We start from the raw sequence: 21,281 nt of genomic DNA, 5'->3' as shown, positions 1-21,281 counted from the left end.
GTCGATTTTTCGGAAATATCGATAAATGTCAAACTGTCTAGCTTAATGGGTACTTTACACGATATGTTTTTTACATATGAGTTGTCACTTCTCCCATACAAAATGTATATGCAAAGTGACAGCTCATATGTAAAAAACATATCGTGTAAAGTACCCATAAGGGAAAAAGAGGTGTCAAACCATCGATATTAAGTAAGTAAGTAAGTAAGTAATTTTTATTTGAGTCTTCTTCTTTCTATAATAATGTTATACAAAGCGAATGGTTAACATGGTAAACTTAGAACCATGGCACAATTACCCAGGTAGTGGCATCGTAAAATTTTGAATATGTTATGTCAAAACTTTCTTTATGTTGTTGGGGAAATTACAACAAAAATATTTTTTTTATAAAGGGATTTGACTTTTCATATTCGATCAGCTGGTGTGATACCACTACCTGGTAGTTCTGCCATGCTTAGAACTATTGTCGTCTTGTTCTAACTTATCATGGGCTTATATGAATACGCTACTTTGCGTGTATGTAGTAAAAGATTATGTTAAAGATAACAAAATATGGGAGAGTAAAAGAGGCTTGCTCACGACCTCAACAGTTACGAACAGAGCGAGAATGTCTGCATAACAATAAATAATGAAATAAAAACAAACACAAAACTAAATAACAAAGAGGGTTCTGTAAAACGATATGACTAACAGAGATCATATTGAAAATGAATATGGTGATAATGAATGCAAGTTAATAAATCTAATATCACAGTAAGGGATACGATTCTTACTAAATCGAACGCTCAGGTACATATAAAGAGCTTATTATAATGCTACTCGTAAATCGTTTAATATAAATAATGTTTCTAAATAAATATTTTCAGTTTGATAGATTAACCTCTGTGACTGCCAGGTGCTGTTTTGTTGTAAAAAGATGGGAGTGCATAATCGTCAGAATCAGCGTCAGGTGGTTCATTCAAAATGCCGACTGGAGATAGATAGCATGACTCTGCCCAAGATATGTGTTTCTCCATTTGGTAGATATCAAACATTAATGAGTTTTCATGAGATTCGAGCTTTTCTACGAATCTCTTCTGGTGACTTTGGGCGTACTTACAGAATGGTACAACACGGGCTGTGTTGTATATGTAAGTGTTGCTATATTTCTTCTCCTGGTTTATGTAGTGCTTATTAACACATTTCCTTAAAATCTTGCGTTCTAGAATTTCCAACTCCTTGGCCACTATTGGAGAAATAGAGAACCAGATCGGAAATCCGTACACCAAGATAGATCTGATTGCAACTTTATAGAGAAGCAGCTTCGTGTTTTGTGGTAAGTGTTTGCTGTTTAAGATATAATAAAACTTGGCTAATATACCTTTTGTCTTCTGCAATACTGACCGTGCGTGAGTGTTGAACTTCATCAGGTTAGTGAATTGTATACCCAGGTATTTTATAGAAGTTTTGAAGGGGATCTCAACTCCATCTAGAGACAACCGCAGTAGTTTACTCTCTGGGACTACGTACCTTGGACATTTCCCAGAGGCATTCCGGAAGCATATTGCAACTGACTTTTCGGCATTGATATTAATACCCCACTTCTGGTAGTATTCATTGATTATGTTGAGATGTGATTTTGCACTTTGTAATGCATTTATTGGCGACGTGTCGTGAGCATATATTAAACAGTCATCAGCATATAATATTGCTTGAGAATTCTGGCTGATGTGCGGGAAATCGTGTAGGAAAATATTGAAAAGATATGGTGCCAATATACTTCCTTGAGGCACTCCACTTTGCACTATACCCGTGGAAGACAGTGTACTGTTGATGTCAACCAAAAACTTTCGTGACTCGAAAAAGCTGTTCATCAATTTGATCAGATATGGATCCACACCAATTTGGATTAATTTGTATAGGACACCTACATGACACACTGAATCAAAAGCTTTTTGGATGTCCAATGAAATCGCCACAGTGCAAACCTGGTTTCTCAAGTTTGATGTTATGTCACTATGGAATTTCAGCAAAGCGTGTTGGGTGGAATGACCAGGTTTGAAACCAAATTGATAGTTTGAGATTGGACTTATTCTCATTTCATTCTCCATCTTTTCCTTTAGAATGGATTCAAAAATTTTCCCGATGTTTGACAGAAGAGATATTGGTCGAAAATTATCAAGGCTGTTGTCACCATTTAATTTCTTCTTTATTGGAATAATGTTTGCCAATTTCCACAGAGATGGGAAGTATCCATTGTTAATGCAATTGTTGAAAAGACAAGCAAGCAGACTTATGGCAGAATCTGGAAACTTTCTTATTAGGAAGTTTGAAATTTCGTCAGGACCACTTGACTTTTTGCGATTGACATTGACAATAATGCTTTTTATCTTTTCAGGAGCAGTAAAGTGGAACGTGTCTGGATTATTTAACGAGCGGAAGTGATCATTAAATGAATAAATGTGCGATGTAGTGACATTGATACATGATGCGACTCTAGTGTTAAGGTCTTCAACGGGATTTAATGGTAAATTTTCACTAAATATTGAAGAATAAAATTGATGAAAATTGTTAGCAATTTCAGAGTTGTTTGTAATGGTGTTATTTCCGACTTGAAGTTTATGACAAAATGATGATTTATTTTTTCCAGTGAATTGAGCAACTTTTTTGAATGCGTATGGACTTGGTTTTATGTCTTTCAATCTATCACCAAATGCCTGGGCGGATTCAATATCAATGAGTTCTTTGATGATAATTCTTAAGAGTTGAATTTGCTTAGTAAGAATTGTGTATTCGGGGCTGACCCTGTTGCCCGTTCGATGGAAAATCTTCTTTAACTCCTTCTGCCACCTATGTTTAATTTTGAGAAGATGTCGAGTTCTATCCGAGAGAGGCTGTTTGTGGTTCTTTAGAACTATTTTTTCAGAGTGGTTGTTGTGAATTCGTAGAAATTCGCTGTTAAAATCTGCAATGACAGTATCGATTTCTTCATTTACCAAGTTTCTGTTTGTTGGTGGCATAATTTGAATTGACATAGCATTTAAATCTTGACGAAACTCGCTCCAATTTGTGTTTTTATATGAGGTGAAAACTTTTGGATGTCTCAGGATCAGATGAGAGCAATCAAATTTCAGCATCATTTTAATGGGGAAGTGGTCTGAGAATGTCGGTAGCGTTTGTATGACGTAATTTTGTGTCCCATGATCAATTAAGTGGGAAGAAATAAGGAAGTGGTCCAAAAACGATGAACCATTGGGATACGATGGAGAGGAATCACAGAGACGAGTGACATCTAACGAGTTGTCCGCCAACCACAATCGCAAAATTTTTCCATTTGAATTTTCGCATGAGTCACCCCATGAAGTACTTTTTGAGTTGAGGTCTCCACCAAGGACAAAACCATCAAAATGCCTGCAAAGTTGAAGCAACTTCTGCAAATCGGAATTAAGTCTGTTAACTGGGAGGCTACAGGGTATATAGACAGAGCCTATGAGGTATTTGAGTGTGTTGTTGTTTCTCCGTGCTTCTATCTGGATCAACGATGTACTAATGCCAACGTCATTTAAAATGATTCCGGAAAATTGAATATTACTTTTCGAAATAACAGCTACTCCAACAGGAGAGTTATCGTAAATGAAGTTGTAACCGTCAATCCACACTTTCTTATTTTTCCGCAGATGACATTCTTGAACAAATGCAATATCTACCTTCTCACGATGAAGCATATTTTTTAATTCAATTTGTCTACTTGCATCAACTAGTGAGCGCACATTGATAGTAATAAATGTTAAGGATCTATGGTCCATAATTAGATTTTACTTTGGAAAGAAGCCGAACAAATTCTTGTTTGGCTTCTGACTTTGACTTCTTTTGAAATGTGTTCAAGAATATTTCAATTTCCTGTTCTAGAGACAGCTCTTCGGGTTCTAGAAATAAATTGGCTAACTGTAAAAACTGTTGTATAAGAGGTGGTTTCTTTGTACTCTCAGATCTGTTCACAGGCATAGTATTAAACAGACTGGAAAATGTTTTACCAGGGGATACTGCAGACATATTCAAAACTCTATGTACGTTGTTTTGTGCGGTTGTTTTTGCTTCTATAGCTTGCGCGACTTTCTTTCGTCTGGCAGCAACGTAATTTTTATATATTGGACAACCTTTCCAGCTTGCCGGGTGTCCTGGTTTAGCACAATTAATGCAGTAGGGCTCAGTTTTGTCATTGACCGTGCGCTGACACTCTCCGGGAAGATGTTTCTGGCTGCATTTAACACAATTAAACGACGAGTTGCAGTTACGAGATACGTGACCCCAACGTTGGCATCTGTGACATTGAACGTCACCGGATTTCTTCTTCGGTTTTTCCCATTTAATAGATTGTTTATTAATCTCTCTTATGTGAGTGATTTCGCCAGATTTTTTCCCCGGTAACAATGTTACCAAAAAGAGGCCAGTGTCTTTGTTGTTTTTAATTGACCGAGGGGTCTTAAATTTTGTGACGTTTGCTACAGTATCAGGTACCAGTATGTCTAATTCTTGCTTAATTAGCTGAGGATCTGAATTGGTGTAAAGCTGACGAATAATGACTGAATCCTGCTTCAGTTCTTTTGGTGTAAATGAATAAGAATTTATATTTTTTGATTTCAATATAGCCATCAAGGAGGCATGAACATTGGGATCTTCAAGATATATTTTGCTTTTCGATTTATTTACGTTTTTAATTGTAAACGAAGATTCTGGGATTGAGGCCTTTAAAGACTCTATCAATGTTGCAATGTTCACATTGAAAACAAAAATTGGTGGGCACCACGATGATTTGGGTTTGGGTTTCCCATCTCTGGGTTTGTTGCTGTTGATATTGTCGGCGTTTTTTTTGTTTTGAACAGGAGTAGATATTCCTATGTCAATGTCTGCTAGAGCACCCAGGATTCCAAATTTGTTTTGGTCTTGAGGGTTATGGTTTATTAATCGTTCCTTAAGATCAGAAACATTAATATTTATTGGTGATAATGCACTTTCTAAACGCAGCCTTTTGCGCTCATTTTGATTGCATTGTTTGGATGTATTAGGTTGTGTGTGTGTTGTTGCTACCGCCGGTAGAGAATTATTGGAAGTTAATACATTAACTTCCTGCACATCTAAATCCATATCAGGAAGTGTTTCAGACATCTCCATTGCATATAAATGCAACTAGGATGCCTGCAGTTAAAGAATATTGCTTGTGATTCACAAAAATATTTGTTTTATTTTAACAGCTTAAATCAGCACGGCTTGTTTATTTTAGGGATCACTAGGTTTCAACCATCGATATTCCCAACATTAGGTATTTTCGATATAATAGTTTAAAAAATCGATTGCTATCGATATTATCGTTAATTTGTCACCACCATTAATTTGGAAATGTCTTCGCTTTAGTTGACATTTTGCACAAATAGTCCACAGTAATCAAAAAGGAGAAAAAAAAAACAATTGCTTTTATTTAATAAAAATGCATTTTACTTTTTCGAAAAAAGAGCCTCCTAAAGGAGAACGCAGGCGGATTTGCGAAGAGGCTTTGGCATTCCTTTATAATTTGACATTTGGGGCAGCAAGCAACGATTGATTCTGTTCTGGCCTTAAAAAATAGTAGCTTCTTGCAGTTTCTGAAATAGAGCAAGACTGAAATGCTAATTTTGGTTGTATTGCCCTGTGTTTTTCGATAACTTGTTGTTATCGAAAGGTAACAGGTTTCGATTTTGTATTTCAAGGCAGAAACTAGATTAATCGAAAGTAAAAAAAAGTTTATTTAAACAATGAGCAACAGCGAGCAACTGATTTGCAGGACCGAAAATAAATATTTAATAGAAGCTACAAAATTAATAGAACATGTCGAGAAGCACGGATGCCAAAACAAAACACAACAACAAAGAGTAATAGATGAAATAATTCACCTCCTCTTCGAAAGAAATGCGGAAGCTAATGAGTATGTTGTGGGTGTTGTGGGCTTGGTGACACACCTCCAAGAGCAGAATAAATTCCCATGTTTGACTACTTCACAACTAGATTTGGTCTTCCAATGGCTTCTTCGGATTTCGTTGAATAACAATGGCGACCAAAATGTGGTATCTAAATTGTGCCTTATTTACGGTGCCCTTTTCGTAAAACATCCAATGAATGCATGTACGTATTTTGTTCAAACTGCTAAATGGATGCTAAATCATATCCATGTGAACGTGAAATGTGATACACTTATAAATATTATTAGGTGTCTGGACAGAGTGGTAGGCACTTTCATTTGTGCTCAAATAAATGCTTCCGAAGAGCATAAGAATACAAGTGCTGAAATAGGTGGAAAAATACTACAGTTGTTCTACAGCAGCCAGGATGAAGCTATATTCGAAGGAGACTTAGGGGCAACATATTTGTATCATTCTCTGCAATTGATAAACCGCATAATATCAATAAACACAGAATTTGCTAGGCAGAATATATCAGAGCTTCTTGGGTTGTCAAGGGCGTATTTGCATTATGGTATCGAACACTTTGGAATTGTTCCATCAGTGCCCCAGAAGGTGTATATGTCACAACAAGCTTTGTATGATTCTGCTGAAGATTTTGATTCAAACATAAATTCAGAAAGGATTCGAAACTGTGGTGGTAAAGCACAAAAAACTCGCAAGCCTCGTTTGAAGTCTAATAACACGGATCGAAAAGTATCCAGTGGTAGCCCTGAACGAAAGATAACACTGTTGTCCATGGATATGAGAACGAGCGATTCTGACACGTCTGAGCAAGAGAATACTGGCAGCAGTGTTCTCTTTGAAAGAAATAAAATGGCAAAGATTCGACTTGCATCGATCTCTTTGGTTGGAGCTATAGTAAAGGCAGTGGAGAGAAGGATTTTGTATGGATTTTGGCATGCTTTATTTCCAAGTGGAACAGGTAATTTATAAATACAAACTGCAACTATAATGTACAAAAAGGATTAGAGCAGATTGGGTAGCTCAATGCAGTACATTTCAGGTCTCTTTTAAAGCTGCACAAATCGCCACATGCTAATTTTGGGTTAGTTGTTTTTTTTTAACAAATCATTACTTGAGTAGACTTGTCTATATGATGGCTGACTTCCGAGACGTCAATTGCTTTGTACTCGTGCATGAAACTAGGGGGCTGACTTCCGTATCGTTAGTTGCTTTGTGTTGTTTAAACTTCATCTAAATAATTCAGTTGGACAATCGTACATTGTTCCTCGAAAATGCATCAGAAATAAAACTGATACATTTTTGCTTTTTACCTTCGTTAAAATGCGTGTTTTTGACGTTTTGAAACACGTAGATTCGCAGTTGTTAAGTACAACGGCGTTAAGAAACATAATTCTTCGCAGATTTGCAATCGTTTGTAGAGCAACAGACGATACAGAAGTCAGCCGGGTTCTTAGATCGAGTTCCATACTAGAGTAATGTTATGAAATTGCAGTAGTGGGGAACTATATCTAAAAACCCCTAGTTTCATGCACGAATACAAAGCAACTGACGTTTCGGAAGTCAGCCGATATGTCCCACAAATCTTCTGAAAAGAGAAAAAATGTTCGGCGCAGGGCATAAATGACAGTACAGTTTGTGCGACTACAAAATATGCGCTATCGAGATCAAATGATTCTTGACAATACCAGCAAAAACTAGTAATTGGATGGATGGCGACGCGACTTTAGCTGGGTTAAAAACAGACTTCTGCCAACAGAACTGAAATTATAGACGGGAACATCTTACCCGCATCTCTGAAAAAACTGGATTGGTTTGTGCCAATAGAAGACAGACAGACAAGGCGAAACTTCAAGACATACTACTCAATATAACCTTGTCCGACCAAGAGATAGTCACTAATGTTGTTCCAGCGAAGGCCACATAGGACATAGATAACGCAACGGACTTGGGAACTCAATATTGATGGCTCACTTGTCAGACCTATACTTGAATATGGTTCTGTTGTATGGGATCCCTATTATTCGAAATATTCCGATAAAATTGAATCTGTGCAAAAACAATTCTTACTTTTTGCTTTAAGAGGCTTTCATTGGAATAGTGATTTCATCTTGCCATCATATACGAGCAGGCTTAAGTTAATCAGATTACCAACATTAAAAAGTAGACGTGTAATGTTCAATACAATTATGGTACAAAAAATTTTGAATGGCAATATACTTTCAGATTTCCTTATCTCTTCAATTAGAATAAATGTTCCTATCAGATTCAGTAGATATTATCGTTTCTGTAACATTGATTCTCATCGCACTAATTATGCACTAAGCGAACCAGTCTGCAGAATGTGTGATGAATTTTATTCTTTATATTTTATTGTAGATTTTGATGTAGATATCAATATTATCAAGTCTAGAATAATTTCATATCTTAATACTTAGAATATACATAACATCATAAAATATACTAGCTGTTAAAGAATGTTCTGTAGCTGGTATTCAATGCCAACTTTTTATCCCGTCATGCTCCGGATCATGACGTGTACGCGATCCCGCCCCCACGGTTCGGAAGGGGTGGGAAAGTGTGGCGTTGGGAACGTTCGAAAAAAAGGTGATCCCAGTTTTAAAATTACATTAATGGCAATAATGATGTCTTCGAATATGGGCCTCTAAATTTCCGAAAATTAATTGTTTATAACATCGCCATTTGTGAACGGATAATGACAAAATGGATACCATTGTAAAGCTTACGGAATACACTATCATGTCATGCATTGCAAATAATGACAACATCATAAAAAGACGAAGTAAAAATGTGTGGCAACACTGACATTGTCATTTTACTTCATTTATGAATGCACAAATTGCTTTAATTTGTTTACATTTTGTAAAATTAATTTTTTTTTTTTTTGAAAATAAATTTTAATGTTAAATAATTTCAGCACGAGTTGTGACACTGCACTAATTTCGCAATTGCTGCGCAATGTGATGTGTCGTGCGGATGTCATTTGACGCATACTGCATTTATGAAGTCAGCCACTTTGTTGTTGATTTATGCCGAACTCCTAGTAAAGAAGCTGGAACTCGTTGAGTTTCAGAAATATCAACATGGAAATTTAACACAAGATAAAGTAGAAATTGTAGAAACAACTAAGACGACGCATTTTTTTTTTTTATTTATGTCACTCTTTGAGTGAAGGGGCGATATGGTGCTACCATCCTATAGTCACTTGATACAAAAAATAACTATTTAGCCTTATGTACATTAATTACCATTGGTTATATAAGATACACTTTTTGGGAGTTCTATTTTAAATTGCCTCAAATTATATCTGCATCATTTGCTATTGTACTATTTTGTGTTGTTAATGTCAATTTATTTATCTTATCGTAGGTGATTCTGCAGACAACTTATTATATATAGGACAACACGATCCTAATATGCGCTGTCGGTGTGCCGCTGTACAAGTATGTGCTCAACTCTTATACGGCTCAAAAGGATTCTTACATCAGGCGGAGATAAACGTTAAGCGCTGTCCTTCTACATTTGTACCATTTTCTGTGAGTCTCGGTCATATGATACTTTCTATTTACAAAGCCCTAACAACGATGCTTTCAACGGAATCGTCTTTGCCAGTACTGACGCAGGTATTGAAATGTTTAGCAGTGCTGGTTCAAGGAACGCCATTTCAAAAATTTGACAAAGAATTTGTGCAAAATTTGGTTCGACACATCAGACCATTAATTCATCATCGCGATGCTTCCATTCAAGTGTCCTCTTTAATGGTTTTGGAATTCCTCATTAGTTCAACAGATGCTGGTATCGAAATAGCGAAAGCTATGGGACTTCCCCAGGGTGCTAATAAAAAAAGCACGACCAAAGCTTCGAATCCACTTGGTAAAGAAGATTTGGACATAATAGACGATGAAGAATTTGTGGAATCGGATCTAAGTGAAGACGAAGAAAAGTCGAAAGATGACAAAGCTGACGTTACTCACAACTTAACAAACAAGCATGGGAATTCTTGGCTACTTGTTCGATTGTTGCATAACTTAACTTACAACAGTAACGCCACTATAGCCGCATCGATACGTATCGAAAGTTTACAGGTATTAACAGCAATGAGTTTGCATTTTGCTATGCTGCAGTCTCATCTACCAAAAATTTCTGCGGTGCTACAGCAAGCCATGAATGATTCTTTACCGGATGTTCGCTTATATGCTGCTCGATGTATAGATAGCTGTGCCTTTCAAATAAACAGGCAATTATTAGAATTCTCCACATCGCCTTGTTCCCAAGCAAAAGTCAAGTCCCTAAGTACATTTTGGACAGAAATTATACCAATTGCAATGGAGCATATTCGAAGGGATAGAGGAGAAACAAGCACCGTAAGAATTGTGTTATGTGATGCCCTTTCTAATATCGGCGTCGTTATGTTTGAAAACTGCTCCCATTCCATGCAATTAACGCTGTTAAGTTTTCTTTCGGGTGTTAGTTCAGACTGTTCTGATGAGCCCATTGTGCGAGCAGCTGCTGTTCGAGCGTTGGCCGTATATGTACTTTATCCTTCTCTACGTGGCGATTTAGTATTTGTGGAAAATACTGCTGATTTGACTTTGCGTTTAGTAACGGATTCAAATTTACTCGTCCGTATCAAGTCGTTTTGGGCACTGGGGAATATTAGTGATGCCCTAATTGGTAAATTGGAGGATACCAAAGAAAATCCGGAAAGAATTTCGGACGATCTACTCTATCGAATGATAAAGGCGTCCACAGCTGCGTGTAGTGATAATGACAAAGTTCGATGTAATGCAGTTCGAACATTGGGAAATCTTCTGCGCCTATTAACCGACGATCACTTGAAGAAGGAAAATGTTCAAAGGGATTGGGAAGATTTATTTGAAAAATCCATTTGTAAACTTACCGATTGTCTTCGATCATCTGGTAATGCCAAAGTAAAATGGAATACTTGCTATGCAATTGGCAACATCATGCGTAATCATATAATATTCAATAACGGAACTTCTGCGGATTCATTGAGCTGGCAACAAACCCTATACTCGGCCTTGTGTCATGTCATTGTCAATCATGCGAACTTTAAGGTCCGAACTAATGCAACCGCAGCCATTATGAATATAACCGAAAGATCCCATTTTGGCAGCTATTTTGACAAATTCTGGACCTCAATTTTGGATGCCATTGAACAATCACATAATTTGGAAAACTTTCACGAGTACAATCATCGTGACAACTTACAGGAACAGCTGTGCCTTGCTCTGGCACATCTTGTTAAGATTTCCAATAAAGAAGATTGGCCCATGCTAAAGAGGCAGCTCTCACGGAATATGGATATAGTAAGGAACACATGGAAGCGTGTTATTCTCCGCATGGTACCCGAAAAGGCAGCACCTCTCCTTTCATGTGCTGTTATTCTTGCCGAGCGCTCAAAACACCTACAACACATAAACGTTGATCAAAAAATAGCCAGTGATTATGTATGCAATGCATTAGCCATGGATTAATATTGCAATAAATTGTCCTTATAAGAAAAACACATCAGTTTCACCTTTGTAATTTATTTCACTGCGAACATAGTTAATAATAATAATAATAGTAATACATATAATTACAATTTCGCTAATGTTGTTGAATACGCTAACCTATAAAATGTATCATTTGTTTCTATTGAACACTAGAATAATTTTTCATCTTTAGGTATATATTTTTGGTTTTGGAAAATTGGTGGTTATACTTTGGAGGTAAAGATTGAAAAAAATCACACTTTACAATGATGTTGCGTAAACTTCTCTGTCGATTACATTTTACAAAAATAATTTGCACATTTGTCGTGTATATTTGGCGGAATATGCTGTTCGTGTAGGACATCTTGTCATCATCTGGGCATATATTACAGTAGGTCCTCGAAGGAAGACAAATTTATTGCTATTCTTCAATTTCTCCCAATTCGATATTAAAAATGAAAAATATTTGTTGTTTAGTATAAGAACTATTTCTCACTTCATGTTAAAATGATATATCGTAGTTGGAAGCCTAATTTATTTTAGTATTTGTATTCAACTTAATGTGATGAAAATATTTAACTAAGGGAAAGGGAATAAATAACAAGTAAATTCGGGCCTCATTTGAAAACAAATGTTTAAATAAATATAAACAAAAATATTTATGAATACCTGCAAATGTATGGGCAAAATCATATAAAATGGACGAGTTGTGATGTCTAATTATAAGAAATATATGACTTCTACAATAAATTATATTTAAATATGTAGTTTAAGTAAATAATTTACACCATTCGCCAAGATCAACATGCTATGTTTGCTAAACATTCGAATCTCCTATAGGATATAGATGTACTAAAATGGCATAATAATGAAATCCGGCAGCTATTACCACGAACAAATGCCATATGGCGTGAGCCATTGGTATCAGCCCGTCTGATTTGAAGAAACATATCCCCACTATATAGAAAAATCCACCCAATTTAAGTTCTGTCATACCAGGAAATTCATGACCCGTCCCAAACACTGCTAGAGCCGGGCCTAATCCCATGAGTATGTAAAAACAAGTTTCCAAACATTTAAATCGTTCGTGAAATATCTGTAAAAAAGGAATAGTTTCCATGACTTTTGACTTTTTCTTCTTTCAATCCAAATACCTGTTGATATGTTATACCAATTGCTGCCATTAACCATATTACCCATTCCAAGCAAATTAGAAGCGAGGAATGGTTAGGATTTTCTAACTGTAGCCAGGGAAAATACGAAGCAGCTATGAATATATAAATCATAGCTCGATCACAGCGATGTAGAACATTTTTGATGCCACTAAAAGTAAAAAGTGCAAATGAAATGTACTGATTATTTATGTGTATGTATTGTATAAATGTACGTATGTACATTAGGGTTAGGACTTTCTGACATTTTTTGTCAAAAATGATTTCCTGTCACGAGAATGAACATAATTTTGCCTATTACACCCATACCTAATATTCAACGCGACGGCACTAAAATAATTCACCATCCTTTCACAAAAGCGCTCGAAATCCCGTTTAAAACACAAAACCGCGATTAAAACATATTAAACCTTTATCCATTGGTAAACACAAATGATTTTCCTTTACAATAAATTGATTTTCATGATTGGTTTGGCTTTTGTTTTCAAAATACAAATCACACACATACATACATATGTATGTATATACATATTAATCAGATTAATCTTCTGTGATTCCCCACGGCGATCATTGGGTGATTGTTTACATTTTTTTCTTACATCTGTCAACATCTTCATCACCGCATCTAAAACCATCTGTACAAGTAATATATACAGTCCATCTTAAAGCATCGCCCATCGAAACATCTTCATCACCACCACAACTACCAAAGGAAATATGCACACACAGATCTTACCATCACCTACATACATCTGCGAATTAATAGCCCTGTAGTGCTATTCTCTAATTTTTTGAGTTAACGACAAATGTCGGTAAAATTAAAACACAAAATTATGAATGAAAAGTTCAAGTAAAATTTGACAACACTGTTGCTATCGGTAGAACTTTACGACTACTTTCTCTTGGTCGCTAACTTACCGAAAAATATCGTTCATTACCGAATTTATAAGCATTTTAATTTTACCGATTTTTGTCGGTAACTCAAAAAATGTGTTGGAAAATCGCACTACTGATCACATAAAATTACAACAATCATCATCATTAGATGAGTAGTAACATCTAATTTAAAATATTCAGGATGATCACATTGGACATTAAGGTCTCCGAGTGGAGTAGCTGCCATCACAGCAGTTGCGCATCCTAAACCTAAACTAACATGTCGTGAACTTCACATGCAATGTCATTTTTTATTCATTTACTTGTATACAATGTTGTTGTTGTAGCAGCAGAAACCTACGTAGGAGCATAGGTTTAATGCTGGGTTGACAGCCGCTGGCCGAAACACTATGGTTTCGGGTCAATCCGGTACGAAAGAACCCGCAGCCGTGGGCTACAATCGTAAGTTTTTGTGATTAATGCACATAATACGACTTACATATTTTGTAAATATCCATAATATAATAAATAAAAAACTATAATAGTATTAATTAATTAATAAATACAATAATGAAATAAAAAATTTCGAAAAAATTGGGTGTCATTTTTTGTGCCTCTGAGTTTTAAGCGTCCGCGAACGTGTTAAATAAGTTTTTCGCGGTTTTGTGTTTTAAATGAGTATAATACGAACGCTCCAAGAGCGTTGTTGTAGGATGACGAATATTATTGTACGTTACGTTGTGTATTAGGTATAGCTGTTAATGACTAAAATAACTTTTATTCAATTTAAGTCATAAAAATGGTCACACACAGACCACTTATATTTTTGTAAAAAATACTATGATATGAAGAAAAAATTATTTCCTGTTGCACGAATAAATGAAATTTTTCCTGCCAATGACTAAATTAACTATTATTTCATTTAAATATTGAATAAGGTCCCACACAAATCACTTTTAGCTGATATATGAAATAAAAGTATATGGGGATTTCTGAGTAAAATCGGACACTTTTTGAAAATGAGGCTTTTGATTTCCTTTATTTTTGGTTGTGGTGATGATGTTCATCAGCATCAGTATGTTTTCAGATTTTTTTGGCTAGCGGTTCCAGGGATTTCTCGCCTTGAAAATGTCGAATTCGGAAACTATATGGTAATATTCAAAAAAGTTTTACAATCGTTGAAGTTGAGGTTCACCATTTAATAAGTCGCGAACTGTTAATATATTTTATAAAATATGAATACATTTATATATATTGAAGTGTTTAAGCTACGATCTCATAATATGGACCATAACAAATAATTTTAGTGGAAGCTGCGCTGGTGGTAATATAAAAAAAATGGGAAAAATGTGTTGAAGTAAACAAGTTTTTTTGTGTTCTTTCTTGATTTCTGGCCAAACCACGGAAAATTCAAACCTGTGCTCAAAGAGAGAACTAAAGAATACCCCTTAGGCAATATGGTTCTAGTGTATGACTTTTCGATATATACACTGCATCCCCCTAAAATCGATGCTGACATTTTGAAGTTTTGATTTCAGTGTTTTTCGAATTTTTCTTATAATTAGATGGTGCAACTAGATAATAATCGAAACTAGTTTATAGGATTGTAGAACTCGCGATTCCACGTCGTTCGATGTATATCTCATGAGTGTGCTCCATACAGCTTCCTAGTAATAGGAGTCCAAAGGCGAAAATGTGGTGCGTAAATTTTCTGAAAAAACCTGTTTTTTGGCTTTAAAATTTACAACTGTCGTACAGGTACCCCTGAACCCCGCGTGATTTTAGTTTTTTTACGTGCCGGATCTAATGAGCTCTTCCGCGGTCGAATCCATCCACTAAAACGCCGGATAAAGATACCTTGAAAGTAGGAAAATCTGCAAAAATATATTTTGACAATTCCGCGAATTGAACCGCGATTTTCTTTGATTATTTTTGCATAAATGTAATCCTTTATACGCGATTATAATATTTGCCAAAAAGGTGTGTCACAAAATACAAAGATTCAGGAGTAATATCCCTATTTATCCCAAAATAGAATGCGGTGGCACATCCGCAGTTCTTGACGAATCTGTCTAAAATAATTTATATTGACGTATTTTTAATAGGGGCCATTGAAATCGGATGCACCTTATAATCATATGCACATCGCGTAATTTTTGCCCACTTGAAGGTTTTTTGAATAGTAAGATGCAACTGATGGCACACTTTGGCCGCTGGATGAAACATGGGAAAATCCATGCATATTGATACACATGGACTCCCTGTATCCGAAAAGCACATGCACCTCAACCGATTTAAACCAATTCGCGAATTATACGGTTTTTAACTTCTATGTTTTTTCTTTGATTGTAATTTCAATATTACTCTCTACTTCTTATTTCTATTGCTTATCACAGAAAGCAAATATACTTTCACGATGACAAATTACTTTTCTCGTAGAAGTTTAAGCAAAATACTTCAGGATTTGGATCGAAATTTAGCGAAATAATAGAATAACTCCCAACATTTATTTTTCAAACTTTTCGCATTTAACCAAAAATATATTGTTGTGTATTTATTTCAGCTAAAGTCCATACTTTGTTGCTTCAAAATTTGAAGAAACAAAATGTTTAACCGTGGGTATTGAAATTGATTACTACGAGCGGAGGCAGAGAATACTATAGTTTCGGAAGCAGCCAAACTTCCTCATCAGTTCTCTTAACCGCTGACTCTGTATCAATAAACAGGTCAATAAGAGTGACCAGAAAATTAAACAGAACGAGAAATTTTCTGTATCCTCCTAAATCTGTTGACCGCACAATTGAGTCAGAATAATCAAAATCATATACCCACTACTACTGTTTTTATGCTGTCTTTGCATCGCAAAGAAGACAAGCATAAGTAGTGTTGTTTGCAGTAAGCAGAGATCACAACAAAATGTTGTTTTTGCTTTATGCGTAGTCAACAAGTAAGGCCGTGCTGATTGCCTGTTATTGTTGTTGGCTTTGTATTGTTGGACAGCAAAATAATACTTGTTGTGTATTTATTTCAGCTAAAGTCCATAACTTTGTTGCTTCAAAATTTGAAGAAACAAAATGTTTAACCGTGGGTATTGAAATTGATTACAGAGTCAGCGGTTAAGAGAACTGATGAGGAAGTTTGGCTGCTTCCGAAACTATAGTATTCTCTGCCTCCGCTCGTAGTAATCAATTTCAATACCCACGGTTAAACATTTTGTTTCTTCAAATTTTGAAGCAACAAAGTATGGACTTTAGCTGAAATAAATACACAACAAGTATTATTTTGCAGTCCAACAATACAAAGCCAACAACAAAAATATATTTTTGAAATAATTTCCAACAATAAGTTGCCGTTCTTTGTTGTGGCTGTAATATGCAAGTTATAAACGCGATCTTTATAATTTTGGTATCACATCTTTCTACGCGTTGTCTAGATTCTGTACGTATTTTTAAATTATTTTTTTTTTTTTTTTTTTTTTTTTTTATTTATTTCAATTCATATTTGCCTAGTCTTTCGACCTTAAGCTGTATACTACATTATAATGTTTATATAACAAAATTAATATAAAATAAAGTAATAAGTAAGGAATATTTAAACTACTCAAACAAAAATAATTACTATCTGTAAAAGTAGGGGTAGTAATTATAAAAAAACGATATAAACTTATAACATTTCGACTAATAGAGATTTAAAGTACTCCAGGAAATGGATGGGATGTTCAACTACTCGTTTAACAAAAATATACAATGATATATTATACACATAACTAATTGGTAAAAAAACTATAATTTTTGAAATTTAAATTTAGCAAGAAAACAAAGATTATGAAGAAAGGGCATTTTGTGCAAGCACACGATGAATTTTTAACTACTAAAATGAAAACTGCATTAACATATGAATTTGAATCAAGCCACCCAAAACGTGATGTACTTAAACAAATCAAGTAAATAACGACCGAGTGGCAACATCCATATTTTATAATGAAAGTGAAATTTTTGGACATAAGTGAACATAGGCAGAATAAAACATGGAGAAAAATAAAAACACAAGATTGCTAAAAAGATGCAATATGTATACATATATACAAGCATATACATGCATATGTTTACTCAGGCTATTGAAGGTGCCGCAGGAGATTTTCACGAAATGTACGTTGCGTTACATTAAAAAATCGTATAGAAAGTCTTAAAGAAAGTGGCAAGGAATTATATATCCTGGCCACCCTAACATGAAAAGAATGCTCTAAAATCGGAGTTAATCTTGGAATAATTAGTTGGGGGTTTCTCAGTGATTTAGAAAAATGAAAGAAACGAACTAGGAAACAAGGATACTGCAGCTTAACAACTTTATAGAAATGGATCATATTACGTAGGCTCACAAAATTACGAAAGCTGCAGCCGAGAAAATTATGTATGTACGGTGTTACATGCTGCCGGATGCATATGCCATATACATATCTAATGACTCTATTGAACGCCAGCTGAACCCTTTTCATGTCAGAACCACAAGCACCAGAATAAACTTCTAAACAATATATAGAGAGATTTTTAGAGATTTTTTGGACTCTGATTTCGAATAAATAAAATTTATTCCAAGATTTCTTCAATATTTGTTGATTTTCCGCGAAAATAAAAATAAATTTAGCAACTATTTTAGCATCTACCGATATATATCAAATGCTGCTAACGATTCATATATATGTACATGTTCTTATTACAACACAATAGGAATTTTTAAATATTTTTTCTTTACAAGAGAGTAAAACCGCACATAACTTTTGAGTGCAGCATCCAATTTTGTGAACGCGAACAGATTTGAAACCACGATTTTTTTCGTAACCCATGTACCAAAAATGGCGGATGTGCTCGCCAAAAAAGTTTTTAATTTTTTTTCTATGTAATTGTAAAGGAAATTTGAAATTTACCATATACAAAGAAATACTCATAACTTCTTCAATATTAGTCCAACTAGAAAAAAAAATCCTTTTTTTGTATTCTTTAATTAGCTATCTAATAAAAAAGAAAACATTTTGCACAATTTGGTAGTGGGATTCGAATTATTACTATTTTTTCTTATCTTTTTAAAATTTGTCAGTACAATTTTTCTTTTAGTTGTTATATCATAAAAAAATTAATTTTTTAACATTTGTTTTTTAGGAATTTATCTTGAACATCGCAAAATCGGAGTTCTTTTTTCGATTTTGAAAATGGATTAGCAATTATTTTATTTTTTTTTTATGTGTATATTTTTTACATACAAATTTTAAAACCTTTATTTAGGTACTTACCTAATGAACAACAAGTAAAAAAACGTCCACCATGAAGTATTCTGAACTAATGTGGAATAGATAATTTTCTCTCCGTTACGAAAGTACCATTGCCCACAATTTTAGGCGAATTTGTTTGACCACTTTGTAAAACAATTACCTACCACCTAAACTTATCTGGTCAGCTAAAATTTTGTACAATACTTGAAATTGGGGGGTATTGTTGTTTAGGGTCTATACCAAAACGTGGACCTATGTCCACAACTATTGGCGGAGAAGTATTTTGATCACTATGAACCCTTAATGCTAAATTGCACCCAATTTATAGAGAAAATGTAAATAAAAACAAACATTTTGAATGGGAGGTACCCGAAGAACGGGATTGATATGGACTATGTCCGACATGATTGACTGGATGGAATAATACGATGTGCAAATTTTGGACCAAATCGATTGCTCCCATCGAGAGTTATCGTTCACACCATTTTACAGAATATATTCCGAAACAAGCGAAATATACACAAATGGTTCGAGCATAGTAATTTCTTAACAGATACATATAGCATGCCTAGATAATGTTAATATATATATATATCGCACCTGTTCAACAAAAGGGTAGCAACTCAAAATTTTGTACTTTTCAGTAGAGACAAAAAACGATTTATGTTAATGTTAAAAGTATAATACACAAAAAAACTATGCCATCGTAAAGATATCTTTTTTACTACACTACAGCACTGGATTTCTTTTTATTTCATTAAGTGGTTGGTCATATTTCTAACCATTTTTCGAGTTACTACCATTTTGTTGAAACAAATGTTTGTTTTAGTAGAGAAATTATTTCGACTTGTGCCCCTTTAACTGAAAAAATGGGCGGCGATTAACAACATAAAGAGGAAAAATTCGAAATACTACTCTTTTGCTGAAAAAATCGCGATGTAAATGCCTGAAACATGTGGGCGCAACTTTAAATAAGTCTCTATTGTCGATACAGAGTAGTTATTCTGAAGAGATGACAATTGACTTATCGGTATTTTTGACGAAAGAGTAGACAAAACAATGGGAGTTTTTTACAATAGGTGGAGTTGATTATTATGTATCGTTTTTTGATGAAAAGTGAAAATTTCAAAATTTTGAGTTACTACCCTTTAGTTGAACAGGTGCGATATGTCTCTGTTTAACTGTTTAACCAATTTCGTACTTTTCGATTTTTTGAACAGTAAACAAATTTTAAACAAGTTTTGGTATGTATTTTAAGTCTCATCTGTCAGCAAATAAAAAAATTCTTCCCTTGAAAACTCCCCCTTCCTCCTAGATGGTAGGGGTACATTTTTGAAACCTATATTTTTGGATACTTTTTAAATTAATTTAAACAATTAAAAAATATCGTCTGCTCCGTCGGAAAAGGTCGTAAGTCCACTTTTTTGGAAATCGCGTTTTTGTTATAGGATGATAGTACACGTCAAAACACGTCGTATGATACAAAGAAAATGGTAGTATGTCGCGTTTTTCTACATGTTTTGCCCTTGTCGGAAAAGGTCGTAAGTCCACAAAACGTACAAATTTGAGTACGAAAAGGCCGTAAGTCCACAGGAAAATGTATACTTTAAAAGAATACTACAGCTAATGTGGTTCAGATATAATGTTTAATGTCATCCATGGTTGGGGTACAATGTAAAGAACTAGCCTACACCATTGGATGATAATCGGATGATATTTGGCGGAGCCTTTGGACCAAACTTTCGAACAAAAATATGATCATTTCTATATTGCAACGAAAATTTACATTTGAAATCTATTTTCCCCTATAAACGAACTGATTATGAAAGATGGACTCCTGGTCTTTTCATTGATACAAATTGGAATGCTGTATGTGTTTAAATACCTCATGTATTGAAAAAATTAAAAAAACAAGATTTTTACTGTTTTACTGTCGTTAACCTTATTAACTGGTAATTTGTGCTTTCTCTAGGGACATTTATTCACATAACGAGATTAGTTTGTATTCTGAATTGACTTAAGTAATACCTTCTAACGGACGGGTAAGTGCAATTTTTATATTATTAAATGATTCTAAAATAATAATTGATTGAAATGTTATTAAACTAAGAAGTCATCACGGTTTTTGCTAACAAAGAGCAGTATAAATTTGGATTGGAATTAGACGATGGTGTCATGGGTCTAGTTTCCTATGGTTTGCAGGGTGATTCTGAAAGCTCTGATGATAAACTTCCTAAGCCCAGGAAGACATTACATGCTGAAGATTATACGTTGTTTGCAGACAAAAACAAAAAACTCCAAACGAAGAATAAATACCAATTTCAGCCATTTCTGAGGAATATTGAGGCAACACCTTCAAAATACCGGAAATCGGGAGGTACCGTTCTATGGGGGCTATATGAAGGCGTCAATACCAAACATCCTAGAAGTAATAGAAACTTCTATACCAAATCACGAAGATCTATCTTTAAAATTGCGAGCTGTATCTTAATTACAAAAGACGGACAAACGG

The 21,281-nt window shown here is 34.7% G+C and overlaps 2 protein-coding genes and 1 long non-coding RNA gene across 8 annotated transcripts in view; 2 read left to right on the top strand and 1 right to left on the bottom strand.

Annotated features, from left to right (window-relative positions):
• Nucleotides 1–237: 237 nt before the first annotated feature.
• LOC141399694 (uncharacterized) lies at nt 238–2,557 on the top strand. 3 transcript variants are annotated; one of them, XR_012411902.1, is made up of 6 exons: nt 245–789; nt 867–1,130; nt 1,206–1,409; nt 1,473–2,035; nt 2,103–2,318; nt 2,378–2,557. It is a non-coding gene; the product is annotated as an uncharacterized lncRNA (long non-coding RNA). The 3 variants fall into 3 exon arrangements; XR_012411903.1 differs by having other exon boundaries at nt 247–789; nt 1,206–1,315; nt 1,410–2,035; XR_012411901.1 differs by having other exon boundaries at nt 238–789; nt 1,206–2,035.
• A 2,952-nt stretch (nt 2,558–5,509) lies between these two features.
• On the top strand, nt 5,510–11,485 carry LOC141399685 (HEAT repeat-containing protein 6). 2 transcript variants are annotated; one of them, XM_073978892.1, is made up of 3 exons: nt 5,582–6,135; nt 6,221–6,897; nt 9,327–11,485. In XM_073978892.1, coding segments are annotated over exons 1-3 (2,808 nt in total). In that variant the 5' UTR covers nt 5,582–6,133; the 3' UTR covers nt 11,456–11,485. The 2 variants fall into 2 exon arrangements, with proteins under 2 accessions (XP_073834992.1, XP_073834993.1); XM_073978891.1 differs by having other exon boundaries at nt 5,510–6,897.
• Nucleotides 11,486–11,488: 3 nt separating this feature from the next.
• LOC141399690 (monocyte to macrophage differentiation factor) overlaps nt 11,489–21,281 on the bottom strand; it is a 35,522-nt gene continuing 25,729 nt past the window's right edge. For all 3 annotated transcript variants that reach the window (XM_073978903.1, XM_073978905.1, XM_073978904.1), the window contains exons 5-6: nt 12,610–12,778; nt 11,489–12,551 (exon numbers count right to left, since the gene is read on the bottom strand). In XM_073978903.1, coding sequence (XP_073835004.1) covers nt 12,273–12,551; nt 12,610–12,778 — 448 coding nt within the window. In that variant the 3' untranslated portion in view covers nt 11,489–12,272. The remainder of the gene's footprint in view (nt 12,552–12,609; nt 12,779–21,281) is intronic.

The sequence above is a fragment of the Musca autumnalis genome, unplaced genomic scaffold (genome assembly GCF_047663935.1).
Source record: "Musca autumnalis isolate F117 unplaced genomic scaffold, ASM4766393v1 scaffold_3, whole genome shotgun sequence".
Taxonomy (NCBI): Eukaryota; Metazoa; Arthropoda; class Insecta; order Diptera; family Muscidae; genus Musca; species Musca autumnalis.
Note: the sequence above shows the minus strand (reverse complement) of the source record. Positions and strands in the feature narration are given on the sequence as shown.

What these genes read in the sequence shown, in the direction of transcription:
- LOC141399685 (XM_073978891.1), top strand. Translation starts at nt 5,769, where the DNA reads ATGAGCAACAGCGAGCAACTGATTTGCAGGACCGAAAATAAATATTTA. An exon ending in TTTATTTCCAAGTGGAACAG is followed by an intron (nt 6,898 to 9,326) that starts GTAATTTATAAA and finishes ATCTTATCGTAG; the next exon opens with GTGATTCTGCAGACAACTTA.